Source organism: Castanea sativa, chromosome 10 (genome assembly GCF_040712315.1).
Source record: "Castanea sativa cultivar Marrone di Chiusa Pesio chromosome 10, ASM4071231v1".
NCBI classification, from domain to species: Eukaryota; Viridiplantae; Streptophyta; class Magnoliopsida; order Fagales; family Fagaceae; genus Castanea; species Castanea sativa.
This window is the reverse complement of record NC_134022.1, coordinates 293,721-311,237: the sequence shown is the minus strand read 5'-3', so window position 1 is coordinate 311,237 and position 17,517 is coordinate 293,721. Positions and strand designations below refer to the sequence as shown.

The 17,517-nt window shown below is 34.8% G+C and overlaps 2 protein-coding genes across 2 annotated transcripts; one reads left to right on the top strand and one right to left on the bottom strand.

Annotated features, from left to right (window-relative positions):
• Window positions 1-4,354: 4,354 nt before the first annotated feature.
• LOC142612870 (pentatricopeptide repeat-containing protein At1g20230) lies at window positions 4,355-7,083 on the bottom strand. The gene has a single exon (XM_075785045.1). It carries the CDS (start codon window positions 6,821-6,823, stop codon window positions 4,529-4,531), a length of 2,295 nt encoding a protein of 764 aa, XP_075641160.1. The 5' UTR covers window positions 6,824-7,083; the 3' UTR covers window positions 4,355-4,528.
• Window positions 7,084-8,390: 1,307 nt separating this feature from the next.
• On the top strand, window positions 8,391-16,850 carry LOC142613321 (DEAD-box ATP-dependent RNA helicase 5). Its single transcript, XM_075785624.1, has 13 exons — window positions 8,391-8,995; window positions 9,121-9,245; window positions 10,265-10,372; window positions 10,577-10,657; window positions 12,146-12,224; window positions 14,765-14,850; window positions 14,929-14,985; window positions 15,099-15,166; window positions 15,445-15,513; window positions 15,622-15,715; window positions 15,883-16,047; window positions 16,155-16,247; window positions 16,486-16,850. Exons 1-13 carry the CDS (start codon window positions 8,524-8,526, stop codon window positions 16,579-16,581), a joined length of 1,593 nt encoding a protein of 530 aa, XP_075641739.1. The 5' UTR covers window positions 8,391-8,523; the 3' UTR covers window positions 16,582-16,850.
• The last annotated feature ends 667 nt before the right edge of the window (window positions 16,851-17,517 follow it).

Genomic DNA, 17,517 nt, shown 5'->3' with positions numbered 1-17,517 from the left:
AGAATTTAGCGATAAACAATATAAAGTAAAAGTATAATTAGGTTATGTAGTCATTAGAACAAGATTTTTCCAATGATACAAAACTGAAATCTACCCAATTTAGCTGGACTTGAACCAACAACTTCAACTCATCATACAACACTTCCCTCCTAAACTTGAAAAAAAAAAAAAAATGCAAAGGCCAATACATGAATTCAAAATTTACCTATATTTTTTCTACTTTAATCACAAATATTACTGATGATTAAGCTTTGGTCTAACTAATTCCAATACATTTGTCAATAGGATAGCTCGTGTCCTTAGTAAGTGGACTTCAAATGTATGATGTAATGGTTATCTTAGTTCAAATGGCCAATAACTTTAAAAGTGTTTCTCAAAGGTATTGATTCTTATTTTATTATTTAAAGATGATGGCAGAATCAAAAACCTTAGTGACTGCAACACTTGTTGAACATACATAATTCTTTTTATTTTTATGAACACCTGCTGATTGAATGGCATGACATTCTAGTATCCTAACATTATAAAAATATCCAATGAACAAAATAAATTAACAATGGCATTTCAAACGACCTGATCATCCAAATCTGTGTGCAACTCAATACATGGAACTGTACATGAAACATTGGAAGTAAAGGAAACTAATTATTGACACCATCAAAATTTGTATATGTGTTTATATACTACTCCATACATGTTTTGTATATGCATATACAAACATAGAGAGATATTTGTGTACATGTTTATTTTTTACTCCATTTTGTTTTAGTCTTCTAAATTGTTCCTTCTAATCCATAAACCATTTTCTTCTTTGCAAGTATGGTACAACAATCTCTTTCAATTTTCTTTCTTTCTGTTTTTTTACTTTCCTTTTTTGTTGCTTCTAATCCATAAACCTTTGTTTCTTGCTGCCTCCAGAGCTTCTTCAACAGCCAGACAGATGATTGTCTGCTAGTCCTGAGTTTCCAACTATGGCCGCCAGCTACGATATTTTTGCCGTCTTAATCTATGAAAGCAAAACCTGACCCTCCCCATGTTCTATTCTTTGATCTTCTACTAGGCACTAACAAAATACCTTGCACGCATTCAGTACACACATACACACGCATATATATAAAGGGAATTTTTTATTTGGAATTGCATTTCACATTTTATTTCAATCTTCTAACCTTTTCCCTCTTTCCCAACCAATAAACTCTATTCCAGTTTCAAAGTAAGATATGACTCTCCATTGTACATTTTTATAATATTGTATCAATAGATTTGATCTGGCAATTTAGGATGAATGTATATCCTACCTATGTTTTATTCTAAAATGTGTATAAACTATAATGATAAATTTAGTGAGAACAAAAAGCTTTACATATGAGGCAAGTAATAGTAACAGGGGGATTGTAGGTATACCAAATCCATTGAAGGTCAGAATATTAGTGGTAGTAGAAAGAAGATGATCTCTAATATTAACTACTAAGGAAAATTTACTAGTATCAATGGTCTTTGGTTGATATTCAATTGATCTATCACGAGCACCCAACTTACCCCATGAGCATTACCAACTGCAAACAAATTATTTTGTCATTTCACAAATACATAAAACTAATTGCATGTTCACAATGTTGCATCAACTGAAGTTCAAGATAATTTTCACAAAACTAAGTTCAAATTTACAACACTAGTGCTCAACACAGTTCCAAGGAAAGATAACAAAACTAGAATAGCAACAAACAACCTAGTGCCAATACAAGAAAATAAATATCACCAAGGTAAAAGAATAACTTGCAATGAAAATACCTAGTCCTTATCTAATGGGGGAGGGAGGGAGGCATGAAGGAACCAAAAGGGCCAAACTAATTATACTATTTGTTTCACTGTTGTCCCTGTGTTATATAAAAAATAACTGAATTTGTCCCTAGGGGTGGGTCCAAAGGGCCTTGCCTTAGTGAGATTCCTCATCATGAAAAAATAAAAAACAAAATTTACTAATAATGACACTCTTACTTTAGAACAGCTATCCTACATACCCTCAAATGAATAAAGGTTCAAGAATCTCTAGTAACACTCAAATCGTAGTAAGCGCAAACAGGACATCAGAATTATGAAGGTTGGACACAAAATAGATCCTACCTTTTGGCAAAAGATAACTAAAAGGTATGAAAGTGAAAGAGACAGTAACTTAAACTAATTGATATTTAAGAAGCACGACAGCTTAGTCTATTGTGGTTTTAAAACATTAGTTTAACTTACAAGCACCCATAACTTGCTTTAAAACTAAATTTGATAAGCAAATTATACCAAACTACTTTTGTAAAATTGAAACTGATTCAAGAACTAATTTGGTGCAGACCAAATCACTAAGGGTTTAAGAATTTTGGGGTTGGTTTAGGGAGTGCATACCTATACAAGGGGTATGATATTTCGCATTAACATTACATTAGAAAAAATTTGAAACACCTATCCATGAGAAAGGGTTTAATGCAACAAAATGAGTGCACAGCAAAATCGCAACAAAAGCTCAAACGGTAAAAGGAACAAACAATCTAGTGCATAGAATTGGAAAGAAATACCATCTCATAAAAAGTATTAAATTTTACTGGAAGCAAATATACATCACTCACATAATGACTAGTGATGGGTTAAAATATAAAAGTTGTTCTTGATCTTGAGAAACTAAATAACCTTCACTCAAACAAGGCAGCAGTTGTTGCATTTGCTGAAAATCCCTTGTCAACCATCATTTTGAGATATTTCATTGCCTTTGATTTCTCTCTATGTTGCAAAAACCCATAGATTATTGTGTTATATGTGTGCTCGTTAGGTAAACAACCATTGCCATCCATTTTCTTAAGCAACTCACTCGCTTCATCAACTAGGCCATTCTTGCAAAATCCTTTAATCATTATAGCGTAAGTCCGAACATTAGGTTGCAATCCTTTTACAAGAAGATCACTAAAGATTTCTTTGCAGTTGTAAGTTCCCCAACATTGCAAAAACCATCAATCAAGACGTTGTAAATCACAATATTGTGGTCCAACTTTTTTTTCTTCCATCTCCTGAAACAATGCCATTGCCTTAGAAATTCGTCTATTCTTAGAAAAGCCATCTAACAAGATGGCATAGGTTAGGGGATCTCGATGTTGGCCACAAGCTTCCATTGTGTTGAATAGCTCTAGTGCAGCTTGGACTCTCTTCACTTTGAAAAACCCATCAATAAGTGTTGTAAGATCACTAAAGATTTCTTTACCCGGCCCAACTCCGATCCCCATAGAACCGGGTAGTGCACCATTTCAACGGGAGACCCAACCCGATCCACATCAGTGATGGCGATGTTCTTATTGCCCGTGGACTTAAGCATCTGACCAAAGATTTTCATGTCAAGATCGTTGTTCCAATTGTTGTAATAGAATTAGCCATACATAGACATGCATGCTTTATGCAAACAAACTGGAAAGTTTAAGGAAAAAGACTGAATCCTTTTTTGAAAAAATAATTGCCCAAAAAAAAAAAAAAAATCCCCTTCCACCTCTAATGTCAGAACATTTTAAAATTCTAGTACTAGGACTTCTAACTGCCGATACATGCTAAGAAAACAGCTAAGGAACCGTATGCGAACTTGCGATATAAGCATCTAGAACATATTATGATTATCATATCAACCAACTCCTTACTCATGATACATGCTAAGAAAACAGCTAAGGAAAAAATATATTACAAATAAAGAATGTATTTGTTTGTTTTCACTTAAAAACTTGCCTAGGAAAATCAACATATTAAAAAAAAAAAAAAATTGCAATGTCACCAACTTGAAATTCAATTAAATCAAGTGACAGCAAGATGTTTGTCCACACTTTCTATATAAGCCAATATCCCTAGATAAACCAATGAACCCGCTTAGTATTACAATAAGAACATGTATATATGTTCATGAAGTGCTCGCTTATTTTACTTTTTATGTAGTTCTGTTAGTTGAATAGGATCTATACATTGAAGTTGGAAATGAGTGCATTTGAAAGCAGAATTATTCCCTCCAAAAGCACCAAAAAAGTATTTCAGTTGTAGCTCAATTGGTTGGCATCTCATGGTGTTCTAATCGAAATATCTAGAGTTCAAATCCCCTCACCTCCATTATAACTATTTACCCAAAAAAAAAAAAAAGTAGTAAGGAATGTGCCTTGTGTCATATCTTCTTAGAATGGTGTTGCAGAAAGTTAAAATTCAGACAGCTATTATATGTTGCAGTCTTTTATCTGATGCTAAAATTGTTTCTTTACATTGTCATAAGCTCCCTTATTTACTCATGTTACATTCTGATTTTTGCAAGGTTAAAGTAGAATAGAATGGAAAATAGAGTGCAAGAACATGAATGAAAGAATGGTGTACAGCAGAGGAGAAATGCTATTTTGACACTAATTTAGTGTCAATACAAATTTTGTGGACTGAAGCAATAGAATGACAATGTTTTGAATATGATACATATTACTATTCTTTTGAATAGTAAAGATGGCTTTCCCCAATTAACCGTTTCATCAATCTACCAATAATCCCCACAAGAACAAACTCCATCTTTGAAATGATGAAACCGATTTGTGTCCCTAACAGAAATCTCTCTCCCTTCAAAGTTGGAGATAAATTTTATAACAGCATGGCAGTCACCACATATTCTGAGATTCTTAATGACCTGAAGAGGAGAACCCGGACTAGTGTTCAAAAGCCCAAAAACTACTGCTAACTTCTCACTGTGCCCACATAAAATCTGCTCCTTCTCCTGTTCCTCCACATCTTGGAGAACAAAGTCAGTATTGGGAAAGTAACCTAATTTTTTCATCTCCATGCTCAATTTATCCAACTTTTCACTAATTTGGTCTATCTGAGGATGTGACTTGTCTCCTGCAAGTAGCATGTGTACCTTGTTCTTTAACTCAATCCAACTGCAGCCAGGATTCTTCCTCAAACCTAAACTCTTCATCATATTCCTCACTTTATCCACTTCAATCCACTTGCCCTCGGAAGCATAAATGTTTGATAGAAGTATGTAATTCCCTGGATTGCTTGGCTCTAACTTAAAGAGTTCTCTCGCAGCAATCTCACCTAAAGTCACATTACTGTGAACTCTACAAGAACTAAGCAAAGCTCCCCAAACACAAGCGTCAGGTTCAAAAGGCATAGTCTTGATCATAGAATAAGCCTCTTCAAGTTTTCCTACCCGACCAAGAAGTGTTACCATGCAAGCATAATGCTCCATCCTAGCTTCCATATTATGCTCTTGTGAGATGCTATTAAAGTAATACCACCCTTCTTCAGTTAGGCCATTCTGGCTGCATGCAGATAATACACAAGTGAAGCTGATAAAATCAGGCTTCTGTCCATTAGTCTGCATCAAGTTAAATGTTTCCATAGTTTCCTTAGCCTTTCCGTGCATTGCATATCCACCCATAATTGCATTCCAGCACACCAAATTTTTTGTGGTCATTTTCTCAAAACAAAGCCGAGACAACTGGATTTTTCCACAGTTTGCATACATGTCAATTAATGCACTACCTACATACACATCATTAGAGAATCCCCTTCTAAGAGAGAAGCAATGGGCTGCCTTCCCATGCATTAGAGCTGCAATATTGCCACAAGCTGGAAGCAAGCAAGGAATTGTCACGGAGTTTGGCTTCACTCCCACAACTTGCATCTCTCTGAAAAGTTCTAAAGCTTCCATGTCTTTCCCATTTTGAGAACAACTGCCGATCATTGATGTCCAAGAAATAACATTCAATTCCATCCCTTGGCCTTTGAATTGCCGGAATACCTCCAGTGCATCGTTAACTTGACCATTTCGCGAGAGACCTGTAATGAATGCATTGCAAGCACCTATGTCCATTTCATTTATTTCATGAAAAACTTGTGACATTTCTAAGGTGCAGGCACACTTGCCATACATATCGATAAGTGCGGTGACCACACACTTGTCCGAATTGAAACCCTGTTTGATCACATAACCATGAATTTGGATCCCCAAAACTAAATCCTCTAGGTTTCCTATAGCCGGCAGAACACTAGAAATACTAGACCCATCAGGCTGGAAGCCTTCAAAATGCATTTTTTGGAACACGAAAACCGCCTCATTATATGACCCACTATGGTTAAAACCGGCAATCATACCATTCCAAGACACTAAGTTGGGTTCCACGCCCATAGACCTCATCTCATAAAAGAGCTGTTCCACCTCATGTATGCATCCACGTCTTGAATAACTAGCAATCAAAGCACTCCATGTAACTACATCCCGTTGGGCAATTTTATCAAACAAATTGTGGGCATCTCTAAGACGGTCACATTTGAGATAGAGATGAAGCAAAGAGGATTGGACAAGAGAATCTAAAGCAAACCCAGATACGGAAGCAAAGCTATGAACCTGTTGGCCGAGTTTGAAGGCCCGTAGTCCAGCACAAGCCTTGAAGACACTAGGGAAAACATGAGCATCAGGCAGAAGGCGGGCATGAGATATCATACGAGAAAAAAGTCGGAGCGCATCAGCAAAGCGACTGAGTTTTGAATAGGCATGGATGAGAGTAGAGAAGGTAAAGACGTTGGGGTCGGAGACGGAGTCAAGGATGAGGCTGGCTTCATGGAAGCAATGGTTGTTGGCGTAGAGAGAGAGAAGCTTGGTGGTGAGATTAGCATGGTTGGATAGACCAGTTTTGAGGATGTGGGCATGAGCCTGTCGTGCATGGCATGTACTAGTAGTCGTCGAACTGAGGCATTGGAGGATTACATTTATATTTGTATGGGGAAATTTGTCGAACACATTCCTCAGTGCTTGCTGCTGCTTCGTCATTTGCTTGCTGCTTTACGTTCCCAATATTTTGATAAATTTCTTACGAAAACCAAATGGTAAACTTGGATTCTTAGAAGAAGAATCATTCTTCTAGTCTAGTCTAGAAAATCATAAGAAATCATCTTCGAGTGTTGATCTACTTGTAGATATATATTTTTGATGAATATTTACATGATACATATTATTTTCCAAAAAAAGAAAGAAAGTCATTCCTCTGTCTGTCCAATTTGCAATTTCTGTAATGTACGAACCCCAATATTAATATTATTAATTAATTAATAATATTAATTGGAATTGGAATTGGAATTTGGAATTGGAATTGGAAGGTCCATGCCTCCACCTCCAACAATTTGTTCAACAAAGAGAGGGCTCATTCTGTCTACTTATTTATGTTAAGATAAAACACTTTTCTAAATATATATATATACACACACTTACACACTATAAGTAATAAAATATCCCATTTCTTTCTTGCGGAAAGTTTTGAGATATTTTGATAATTTTGGAAGGGAGAGGAAGAGGAAGCGGAAGCGGAAGTGGAAGTGGAAGTGGAAGAGGGAAGGAGAAAATACATGTGTTTCAGGTGCATGTATTTTTCAACTCACATGAGGTGTGTCTCATACTTATAAGGCCTACCTTTATGTAATTGTGAAGATGCATACATTCGAAATATCTTATACCACCTTAGAGGGAAGAGAGAATGAATCATTTCTCTTTGCAAAATTCCTTTACGTGAAAAGTCTTAGACCATTTACATTAACTCATCCAAAAAGTCATATCTATTCTACCTTCTACTTTAATTAAATAATAAATTATAAATTATAATTACTTTAATTACATTTTTTGTGTTACCTTTTTTCAACAAATAAAAGTATGAGAGTAAATTTATATAATCTATATTTTCTATTATAATCTTAACCAAACAATTTTTTTTAATCTCTTCATTTTTCTACCCACCCAATCAAACCCCACGAGAAAATTAAAATATTTTCTATTTTTTCACTTGTCCATCACCCAACCAAATGCAATCTTGTCAATACAATGTTGACATAACATAATCTTAAACACTTGTATCATAAAAGAATATTTAGGATTGAAGGAACTCTAGAGGATCTTGTGATTCTCCTTTCCATTTCCTTTCTAAATCAAATAGAAGAAATATATATTATTCTTTCCTTTTTTTCATATATCCAAACAAGAAACTAATTGATAAAACTTCTTATATATATAATTTTTTTTTATTGAATGTAAAATTTGAAAATTTAGCTATTAAATTACATGTTTTTAACATGTATATCAAATTTCATTCAAGTTAGATGTTATTTACTATTTGATCAATAAAATTATTTTTTATACTTAATTTTAAATTACAAAAACTTAAAATTTAAACATTTTATTGATAACATAGTTATTAATTTTGCTCTCTTTAAATTTTATAAGAATAAAAAATATGATAAAGAATATCCAATTCAACTATTAAATTTTTAAAATTAATATCAAATAGAAAAAAGTTAGAAAAACTTTTTCCCAAATAAACTTAATTTGTCATTGGATTTCGTTTGTCTTTCCCTCCTCCTCCCTAACTACAACCAAACAAAGTAGTCTATAGAGCCCAAAACCCTAACCCCTAGTAAGAAAAAACTAAAAACCTTTGGCTTTGGCTTTTGCTTTGGCTCTGCCGTTCAGCTACAAAGTCAAAGATGGGTCGGAAACTCAAGGACTCCACCGCCACCGGCGTTCTTCCTGGTGATTCAGAACCCCCACAAAGCCCAGAAAATAAGATAAAGAAGAAGAAGAAGAATAAGAATAAGCAAAGGAACAAGGACAAAGCCGAAGAACCTGAAGCTAATAACCCCAAGCGAAAGCACGAAGAAATCGAGCCCAAAGAGAAGAAGAGTAAGAACAAGAAACCGAAAGAGGATGACAAGGAAAGCAAAACCCACCAAGGAAAAGAAGAGGATGAAACTGTGAAAGATGGTCTGGTTGTGGTGAGTGGGCATAATGCGAAATTGGGTAAGTATGCTCCTTTGAAGTCCTTCGCCGAGTCGGGTCTGTCCCAAGAGGTTTTGGAGTGCTGCAAGAACTTCCAGAGCCCCTCACCCATTCAGTCCCATGCCTGGCCTTTCTTATTGGACGCTCGTGACTTTATCGGCATTGCCGCCACCGGCTCAGGTACCCTACTTACTTACTTTTCTTTAGTTTCAGTTTCAGAGGATGAAACTGAAAGTTTGGGACAAAGGGTTTGTTGTATATATTCATTTTGTGGATTTTTTTTTTTTTTTGGGTGTGTGTGTTAGGTAAGACACTGGCATTTGGGGTGCCGGCAATTATGCATGTGTTGAACGAACGAAAAGGAAAGATGTCGAAGGGGCGTAATCCGCTTTGCCTCGTGCTTTCACCAACTAGGGAGCTAGCTCAACAAGTATGTTGTCAATGACATTTTGTATTGAGTGATGTGAATTCTTTATTATGTGTTGAATATTTTTCGTTAATGTAACTATTTCTGAGATGGCATAATTCCTTGTCATGATTGAGTGTAAATCAGCTTTGGAAGACCATGTTATTGGCATATTAATTAAGAATTCCATGTGGTGATGCTTGGGTCTGAAATGCTTTGGGAATGGGATCATTTTCCAATCCCTATACTAAAATTTTAAGTAACATGTTTGAAAAAATAAAACATTGCCTGAATGAGGTTATTGGGTAATTGCTAACCTGTTTAGTCCATTCTGTATTTTGTTATTTTCCATTATTAAATGATTTGCTGATAAAATAAATATTTTCATCACTAAAATGCATGAAAAAAAAAAAAAACTTGAATAACAGGTGACAATTTGTTATCAAGCCACTTTAGATTTCCTTCAGAACTCTTTGATATTTATCACTTTTGCTTTTTTGGTAAGAAAGTGAGGAGGGAATTAACCTGGTACTCTGGTAATGTCAAGGAGTTTTATTATTTATCCAAAATTATTGAATACAATAATTTATTATTATTATTATAGCAGAAACAATTGCAATTTGAATAATAAGGAATGCACATTTACTTATCTGAATGAAGAATGTGGGGGAAAAGAAGAGGAAGAAAATGTTCTCATCATTGGTTGTAAGAAACCAACATGAATAACAAAGCACTTGTATTTTCAGAGAGAGAGAGCTGATGGTGTGCACTAAAAACAAGAACTCTAGAACTGTAAACATGAACTAATGCCAGCACATATTTGCTTGAATATAACAGGGCAATTGGAGAAACTTATGGATTATGTGATGATAGCATTTCCACTTTTTATGTCTATCTACTATTATTACTGTGCTGATTCTGTTATGGTTTTCATCTTCTTATCTTCTCTCCGGCAATATCTTTTCTATATTTTCATTTGATTTTGTGAAGGTTTTTGTTGTCTAAAAACGTAACCAATAATTGGCTTTATTTTTTGTTTGTAGATTTCAGATGTTCTGTGTGATGCTGGGAAATCTTGTGGTGTGGAATCAGTTTGTCTATACGGAGGAACCTCAAAAGGACCTCAGATAGCTTCTTTGAAGTCTGGTGTTGTAAGATATTCTGTTCCTAAGTCTGGCTGTATTTATATGCCAATTGTAAAAGTCACACATTAATTACTCTGTCCTGTTAGTTGCACACAGACACACATTAATAATGTTATGATTGTTTGCTTTATACATTTATTTAGAAAGACAAAATGGTGTGCTACATTTTCTTATAGTTGGATCACTGGCATATTTCTTCTGTACACTCAGGACATTGTCATTGGAACACCTGGTCGTTTAAAGGATCTGATTGAAATGGGAGTGTGCTGCCTTAAGGAGGTGTCATTTGTGGTAAGTTTTTGTAAAACTTGGCTTATCAAAATTTTTCTTATTGTGTTTAACAATCAAATCCCAGTTACTTATCCTGTCTAATAAAATAATTTGTGTCAACAAGATCCATTTCAAATAGCACTTCTTCTTCCCACATCAGTCTCTTGGGAAATCCAATTCCTCAAAACATATTGTCCACTAGTATTTTTTCAGTAAACTTCATTGAAATGGCAGCATTGGTTGGCATGGGACTTCCTGATAAGCATGGTAGTAAATCTTTCCCCTGCAACACCCAACTTGGACAAAAGAAAAAACCAATATTTCCTTGAATTTGAAGATGCATCCCTGTCTATTATCTATATGTTGCTTCATGGAGCTATTTAAATTAATATCATTGAGGCTAGGGCAGATGTTAGGGATGAAAAGTGACAAGCTTTATGGTAATGTCAATTTGATTTAGAGCTATGTGGGAAGGTCAGCTGACAGCCTCACACTGACAGTAAAGTGCACATGACAATAATGGTATCTTAAAAATCTTATTCAGCCATTCTTAAGCAGTCCTTCCTAAGTGGTCATCTTAATGTGCAGCACTTTCCAAATGAGTATCCATTTGTTGAAATGCTTTCCCAATGGCTGCATGCTTGGGACTCCAAAACTCAGCCATAAAAAATCATGTATCTCCAGTAGCTGTTCCTTTTCTGACTGAATCTATAATTTCATTTTAGCATAAGAGAGTTCATTTTAAAATGATGACTGCAACGGATTGACAAAAATAGAAAATCTTATGGGACAGGGTCCTTTTCTCTCTCTCTCAGAGAGCAAACAACAGCTATTCCCCCTCCAATTAGACTAAAAGAGAATCCTCCTGTACCCTAGTTGTTAAAAGTGAACGTCTTGCAGATAAGGTCCACAATATCCATTTTCTGAGAGAGAACTTTTGAAAGTATTACCTCTAGTGCATTATATGTTTCCTCTCAAACAAATGACCGACTTTAGCATCCCTCCACCCTAGCATTGCCATTTCCTTCCAGAACCCATCATTTTTGGTGGGCTCTTTGTGTAAATCTTCATTTGGATGCTAACATCGTTTTCTATGTTTGTACTTCTAGTAGTGGGTATTTGAAACAGCAAATGTTACAATTAAGTTGGGAGGTTTATACGTGTACATGTGATAGCCATATGACTCTTACCCTCCATTAATACTTAAAAATGGACGGATGGTTCATATTTGCATTAGGGTAAAACTTGTAGGTTAACATTGTTTCAGTTCAAAGGTTACAAACCAAATAGACACTAAGAGAACTCCAAAGTTAGTAGGTGTAATTTGTTATACTTTTTAGCACTCTCTCTCCCTCCCTCCTAAAGAACATCGATAGCACTAGTACATCTATGTCATTTTTGCACTTGCAAGTTGCAACTATCAATTAATTGCCTGTTGAGTATAGCTTTTTGAGAAGACCCACTATGTAGTTTGTGCTCTAAATGAAAATGAAAATTAATTTTCTGTAGGTTCTTGATGAAGCCGATCGAATGCTGGATATGGGATTTGAGCAAGAAGTTCGCTCTATTCTGGGTCAGACCTGTTCTGGTACGCAGAATATTAACAATGGTTTCTTTGTTCGTTATGCTTCTTATGTTTGTGTTGAAATTATTTGTTTATTTATATGTTCCCTTTATTCTTGAATGCTCATCTACAATCTGTTTTGTTCATTCCTATAAATAAATATCTTTGATAGCTGGTATGCTGAGCATTGGATATATGTTATCTTCCTCCAATAGCTCCCACTTGAATTTCCTTGTCTAGTTTCTGCCTTCCTAGTCTCTTGATGCAGTAACTACAGCTAATGGTTTGTAGTGTTCAAATGAGAGTGTTGATGCCTGATATTGGTAATCCATGAGTCATTTGGAAAGGCAGTGCAAGGTCTGGTAATGCATAATAAGTCTGATGTATTATGTCAAAGAATTAAAGAGTCAAAGTCAGGATATTGGTACCCCTTCAAAGCCCTGTTTTCAATTCTCTAAAATTGAGGGAGTTTGAAAGGAGAGGATATAAGGTTAATGGAATTGATCTTAAATTCCACTTTACTCTTAATTTATGAAAATTAACTCTATCTAAACAACTTATCTTTTATTTCTTCCTATTGTCAATTGACACCATCTATTATACATTTATTATTTCTTCTCATTCCTACTATGCAACCAAGCAGATCTATTCCCCTCTCCGATTTTAATATTTATTAGAACATCCAATTGAAGGGATACTTATTCCTTCTGTTCTCCTGTTCCTCCCCCATGTATTTTCTCCCTCCAAATTCCCATACGTAGTAAATTGATGGGAAATTATAAAGGGTCATTGTTCGCCTGAGTTCCTGCTGTGGGACACACTTGGAACCTTGCCCACAATTGCTTATGCTTTGGGGTTTAGGGTTTGCAAAGTAGTGATCTTAGGGTTTGGAATTTTATTTGTACTTAACAATCTGTAAGGTATGGTTAGAAAAAGATAGGATTTTGTTGAACAAAAAAGAGGGATTTAAAGTCACGATGAGGAATCTTGAAGAAAGACAGGTTTTATGAGGGAACACAATTAGTGGTGGGGCATGATCCGAATTTAATTTTCAAATTTTGGAGAGATTCAGTGGGCTATTGATTAACTGGCCAACAACCAATGCTTAGAATAAGATTTATGGAATGCGGCAGAGCATGGATTGTCATATTAATAGGGCTTTTAGCCAAGAGCCTTGTTGCTCAACTATTGCATTTTGGTGTTTCCAACAGAGATGTCAAGGGTTCAAATTCTTTCCTCTCATTGTGTAACTATCAAATTTGTCAAAATATATTGACGGGGCTTTTAACCGTGGAAATAATGGACCAACAGTTGACCCTAGGCAGCCCAGTTCAGATACTGGGTCTATTATGATTTGAGTCTATCTGATGCTTTGGATATAGCGGTGTCAATGGAGCTCTTTGTCCATTGGATTTTCTGTTGTGTTGCTGATATCTTCTGGATTGATGGTGCCATTGTTTAATGGGTTTGAGTTGATTTTTAACCTTCAAGCTATATGGATGATTTTTCCTCTCTCTAATTCATCTTCTCTGCTGTCTGTTAGTAAAGCCAAAATATTCCATAGTAATATATTTACTACTTAAGTAGTTTATAGTTCTGCTGGTACTTTCTCTTCCCATAATAGTGGGATGGAGGCTAAGGTCGTGGGTTCAAGATCCACTAAATGTGTTTAACTTAACAATCAATTTATATATATATATATATATATAAAAATCAGGAAAATGAGTCACCCAAGTATACTATACTTGGGTAAAGACTCAGTTTCCTGATTTATATATATATATATATATATATATATATATTTTTTTTTTTTTTACTTATCAAAACATATATATAAGTATATAAATATATAAATGACTTACAACATGAACCATATCATCAATATATAATTTATAACTTTTTGTTGACGCCTTCTCATGTTACCGCATAAACTTTTGAAATCCCAAAATTTTCCATGTCATTCAAATTAATATATATATATATATATATATATATATATATATATATATATATATTAATTGAGTTTAAATTCTATTGCCTAAAAAAACCTTTTATATTTACACCTTCAATTACATGAACTGCCACTGAAATGAAACAAACAATAGATGAGTTTGGTTTTTAACCATCTATATATATATATATAGGGTTTTTAAACATCTTACTCTCATTTATATTGGGTTTTTGGTAGAACATGTCAGTTGCATCCCTCCATCCGACCCATCGATAATAATGAAATATGCCATATACATAAAACAATCATGTAAATAGATCAGTTTGGTTGAGGATTCCTGTTTTTAACCATGTCTTTTACTTAAACATCTAACTCAGTAATATTGGGTTTTGGTAGAATATGTCAGTTCCACCCCTCCATCCAGTGGGTATCTATGATAAATGTAATATGAAGAAATCTATGTTTTGCACTTCTTGTTATAGATTTTATTATCCTCTAATTGAAGTTTTTGGATTTAATTTTCTTTGTCTTTTGTTTGACTCTGCCCTAAGCCTGGATGAATTACTTTTCAGCCTTTCTTGACAAGAAATATAAAATTATTAATTTTGCACAGCTCGCCAAATGGTAATGTTCAGTGCCACGTGGCCTCTCTTAGTTCATCAATTAGCTCAGGAGTTCATGGATCCTAATCCAGTTAAGGTATGGGTCTTTGTTCATTATCTCCTTTGATCAGTTTCCTAATCACTATCTCTGAAAGAACGATGAACATTGTTTCAGGTTGTTGTAGGTTCAGAGGATTTAGCTGCCAACCATGATGTAATGCAGATAGTAGAGGTATAGAAGTTCTCAATACTATATAAATGACCTGTGTAACAATCAGTTGTTATATCTTAGCATAGAAATATGATTGTATCTATTAAGTACGAACAATCTTTCTCTTTCTTTAGGTCTTGGATGATCGTTCACGTGATCAGCGTTTAGTCACTCTGCTGGAAAAATACCACCAATCCCAAAGGTATTTGTTGCTATTCATTCCACCCCCCACCACCACACACCCCCCCCCCCCCCCCCCCCCAAAGCAAAAAAGAAATCCCTTTTATTTTTAATCATCCGTTAAGCTTGTAAATTCATGCTTGAGATAGCTGAAGCCTGGAGGATTCTATCATTGACTTAGATGAATGTATTCTGTATCTGTGTCACACAGGAAAACCTTGAAAATAGTTGAATTACTATATAATTTCTTTTAACACCTTGTGGTGCCATTTCTTGCTAACACATTTGTACTTCTGCCAGGAATAGAGTATTGGTTTTTGTCTTGTACAAATATGAAACAAAACGTGTCGAAAATATGCTGTTAGAAAGGTATTCCTGCACCTACACATTGATTTGGACTCCTTAGCCAAGCCAGACTACTCTGGCTATGGCTCTTAAAATGGAAAGCCACTGATGATGTTAACATGCAATTTCTAGGGGTTGGAATGTTGTTTCAATACATGGTGACAAAGCACAACATGAACGTACAAAGGCATTGTCATTATTCAAGAAAGGAAGCTGCCCTTTGATGGTAAGTTATTGTATCTTATTGCTCAATTTTTTGAGTTTTTTTACATGCTCGAGCACACGAGAGAATTGATTGAAAGGGCCTCATTTCTACACGGCTTGATCTATAATGATCATGGACAATTTCCAGTAACCTATAAGTCCTGTTTACATGTGACCATACACACGCAGATAGCTACTGACGTAGCTGCTCGAGGATTGGATATTCCAGATGTTGAAGTGGTGATCAACTATAGTTTTCCTCTGACCACAGAGGACTATGTCCACAGAATTGGGCGGACTGGACGGGCTGGTAAAAAGGGTGTTGCTCATACATTCTTCATGCAGCAGAACAAGGTAATTTGTGTGTGTATGTTATTCAATATCTTGGTCATCTGACCAAGGATGTGTTTTGCCAATTTTTTTCTTTTTCACTTTCTCCAGTGTTAATGGTACTATTTCAGGGGCTTGCTGGCGAGCTGGTAAATGTCCTCAGAGAAGCTGGGCAAATTGTGCCTGAGGCCCTTTTAAAATTTGGCACTCATGTAAAGAAGAAGGTGTACATTCTTCCCCACTTTAATAATTTTTCTCCCCATTAATAGGTGTTCGTACTTACATGTTCACAGTTCACATTCATGTTCAGATAGTTGCTGGATTTTTCTCCCTAGTCTTAAGTGTTTGCGCTATTTTTTTCTTTGGTTCTATGTCAACACGCCCTGGCCTGTGCATGTGCATGCAAGATATTTCAAGCGTCTTTTCCATCTAAGTAGTTTAATACTTCGTGGTGCAATGCAGGAGTCCAAGCTTTATGGGGCTCACTTCAAGGAAATTTCTCTAGATGCTCCAAAGGCTAAAAAGATTACATTTGATGACTCTGATGATGATGACTGAATCATGGGGTAGTCCAAACTCATTCTTCTGTAGGCACAGACGAAAATATATAGAGCTGATTGTTGAAATTGACGACCTCCCCTCTGTACCCTCCTAACTGCGCCTTCCACAACGACTGTGGCAAGGTTAACCTTGAATATGCCATTCATTTTCTGAACTAAAAGTTGAGTCATATATATTATTTTTCCGAACTCCTTGGTGGAGTAACATTTTTGTTGCTACATGCTGAACAATCAGCCTTAGTTAAATTTTATTTAATTATTTTCCAATTCCTTTACCAATTATTTTATGGAGATTAAAGACAACTTAATTTTTCCTCTTTGGACCAATACCAAACAAGACTAAATCACTTACGTAGTTAGGTTACTATTTTTATCTAGAATTAAGTCAAATTAGATGATATCCCGGATTACTTTACAATTTTATTTGAAATCATTTATATATATATATATATTAAAATTTACATATAATACTTAATACTTATTTTGTTATATAATATTTACGTTTGCCCACAATATTATTAAATACTTTGAAACTTGATTTTTTTAAATTCATAATTTATTTTAAAAAATTGTATAACATTGTAAGATTATAATATATTAAAATCTTTACCATTAAAAGTAGATTTTATTTTTCAAATTGATTAAATGATTTTGAAATCTACAAATAAGAATTTAAAATATAAAATACTTTTATATCCTAAAATTACATAAATTTAAGCAACCTACCAAACACTTTCTCAATTACTCTATTCTCACAATCAAATATGGGATTACCTTGATCATAAACACCCAATTAATTATCTCAATGGAATTAAGGAAATCATTTATAAGTATCAATATAAAGAGAACGTGATTAAACAAAGAGAAATTTGCTAAAAATACATTAATTTATCAAAATTCAATTGACTTTAGTTGGGCTTCCGTGTCCTTTTAA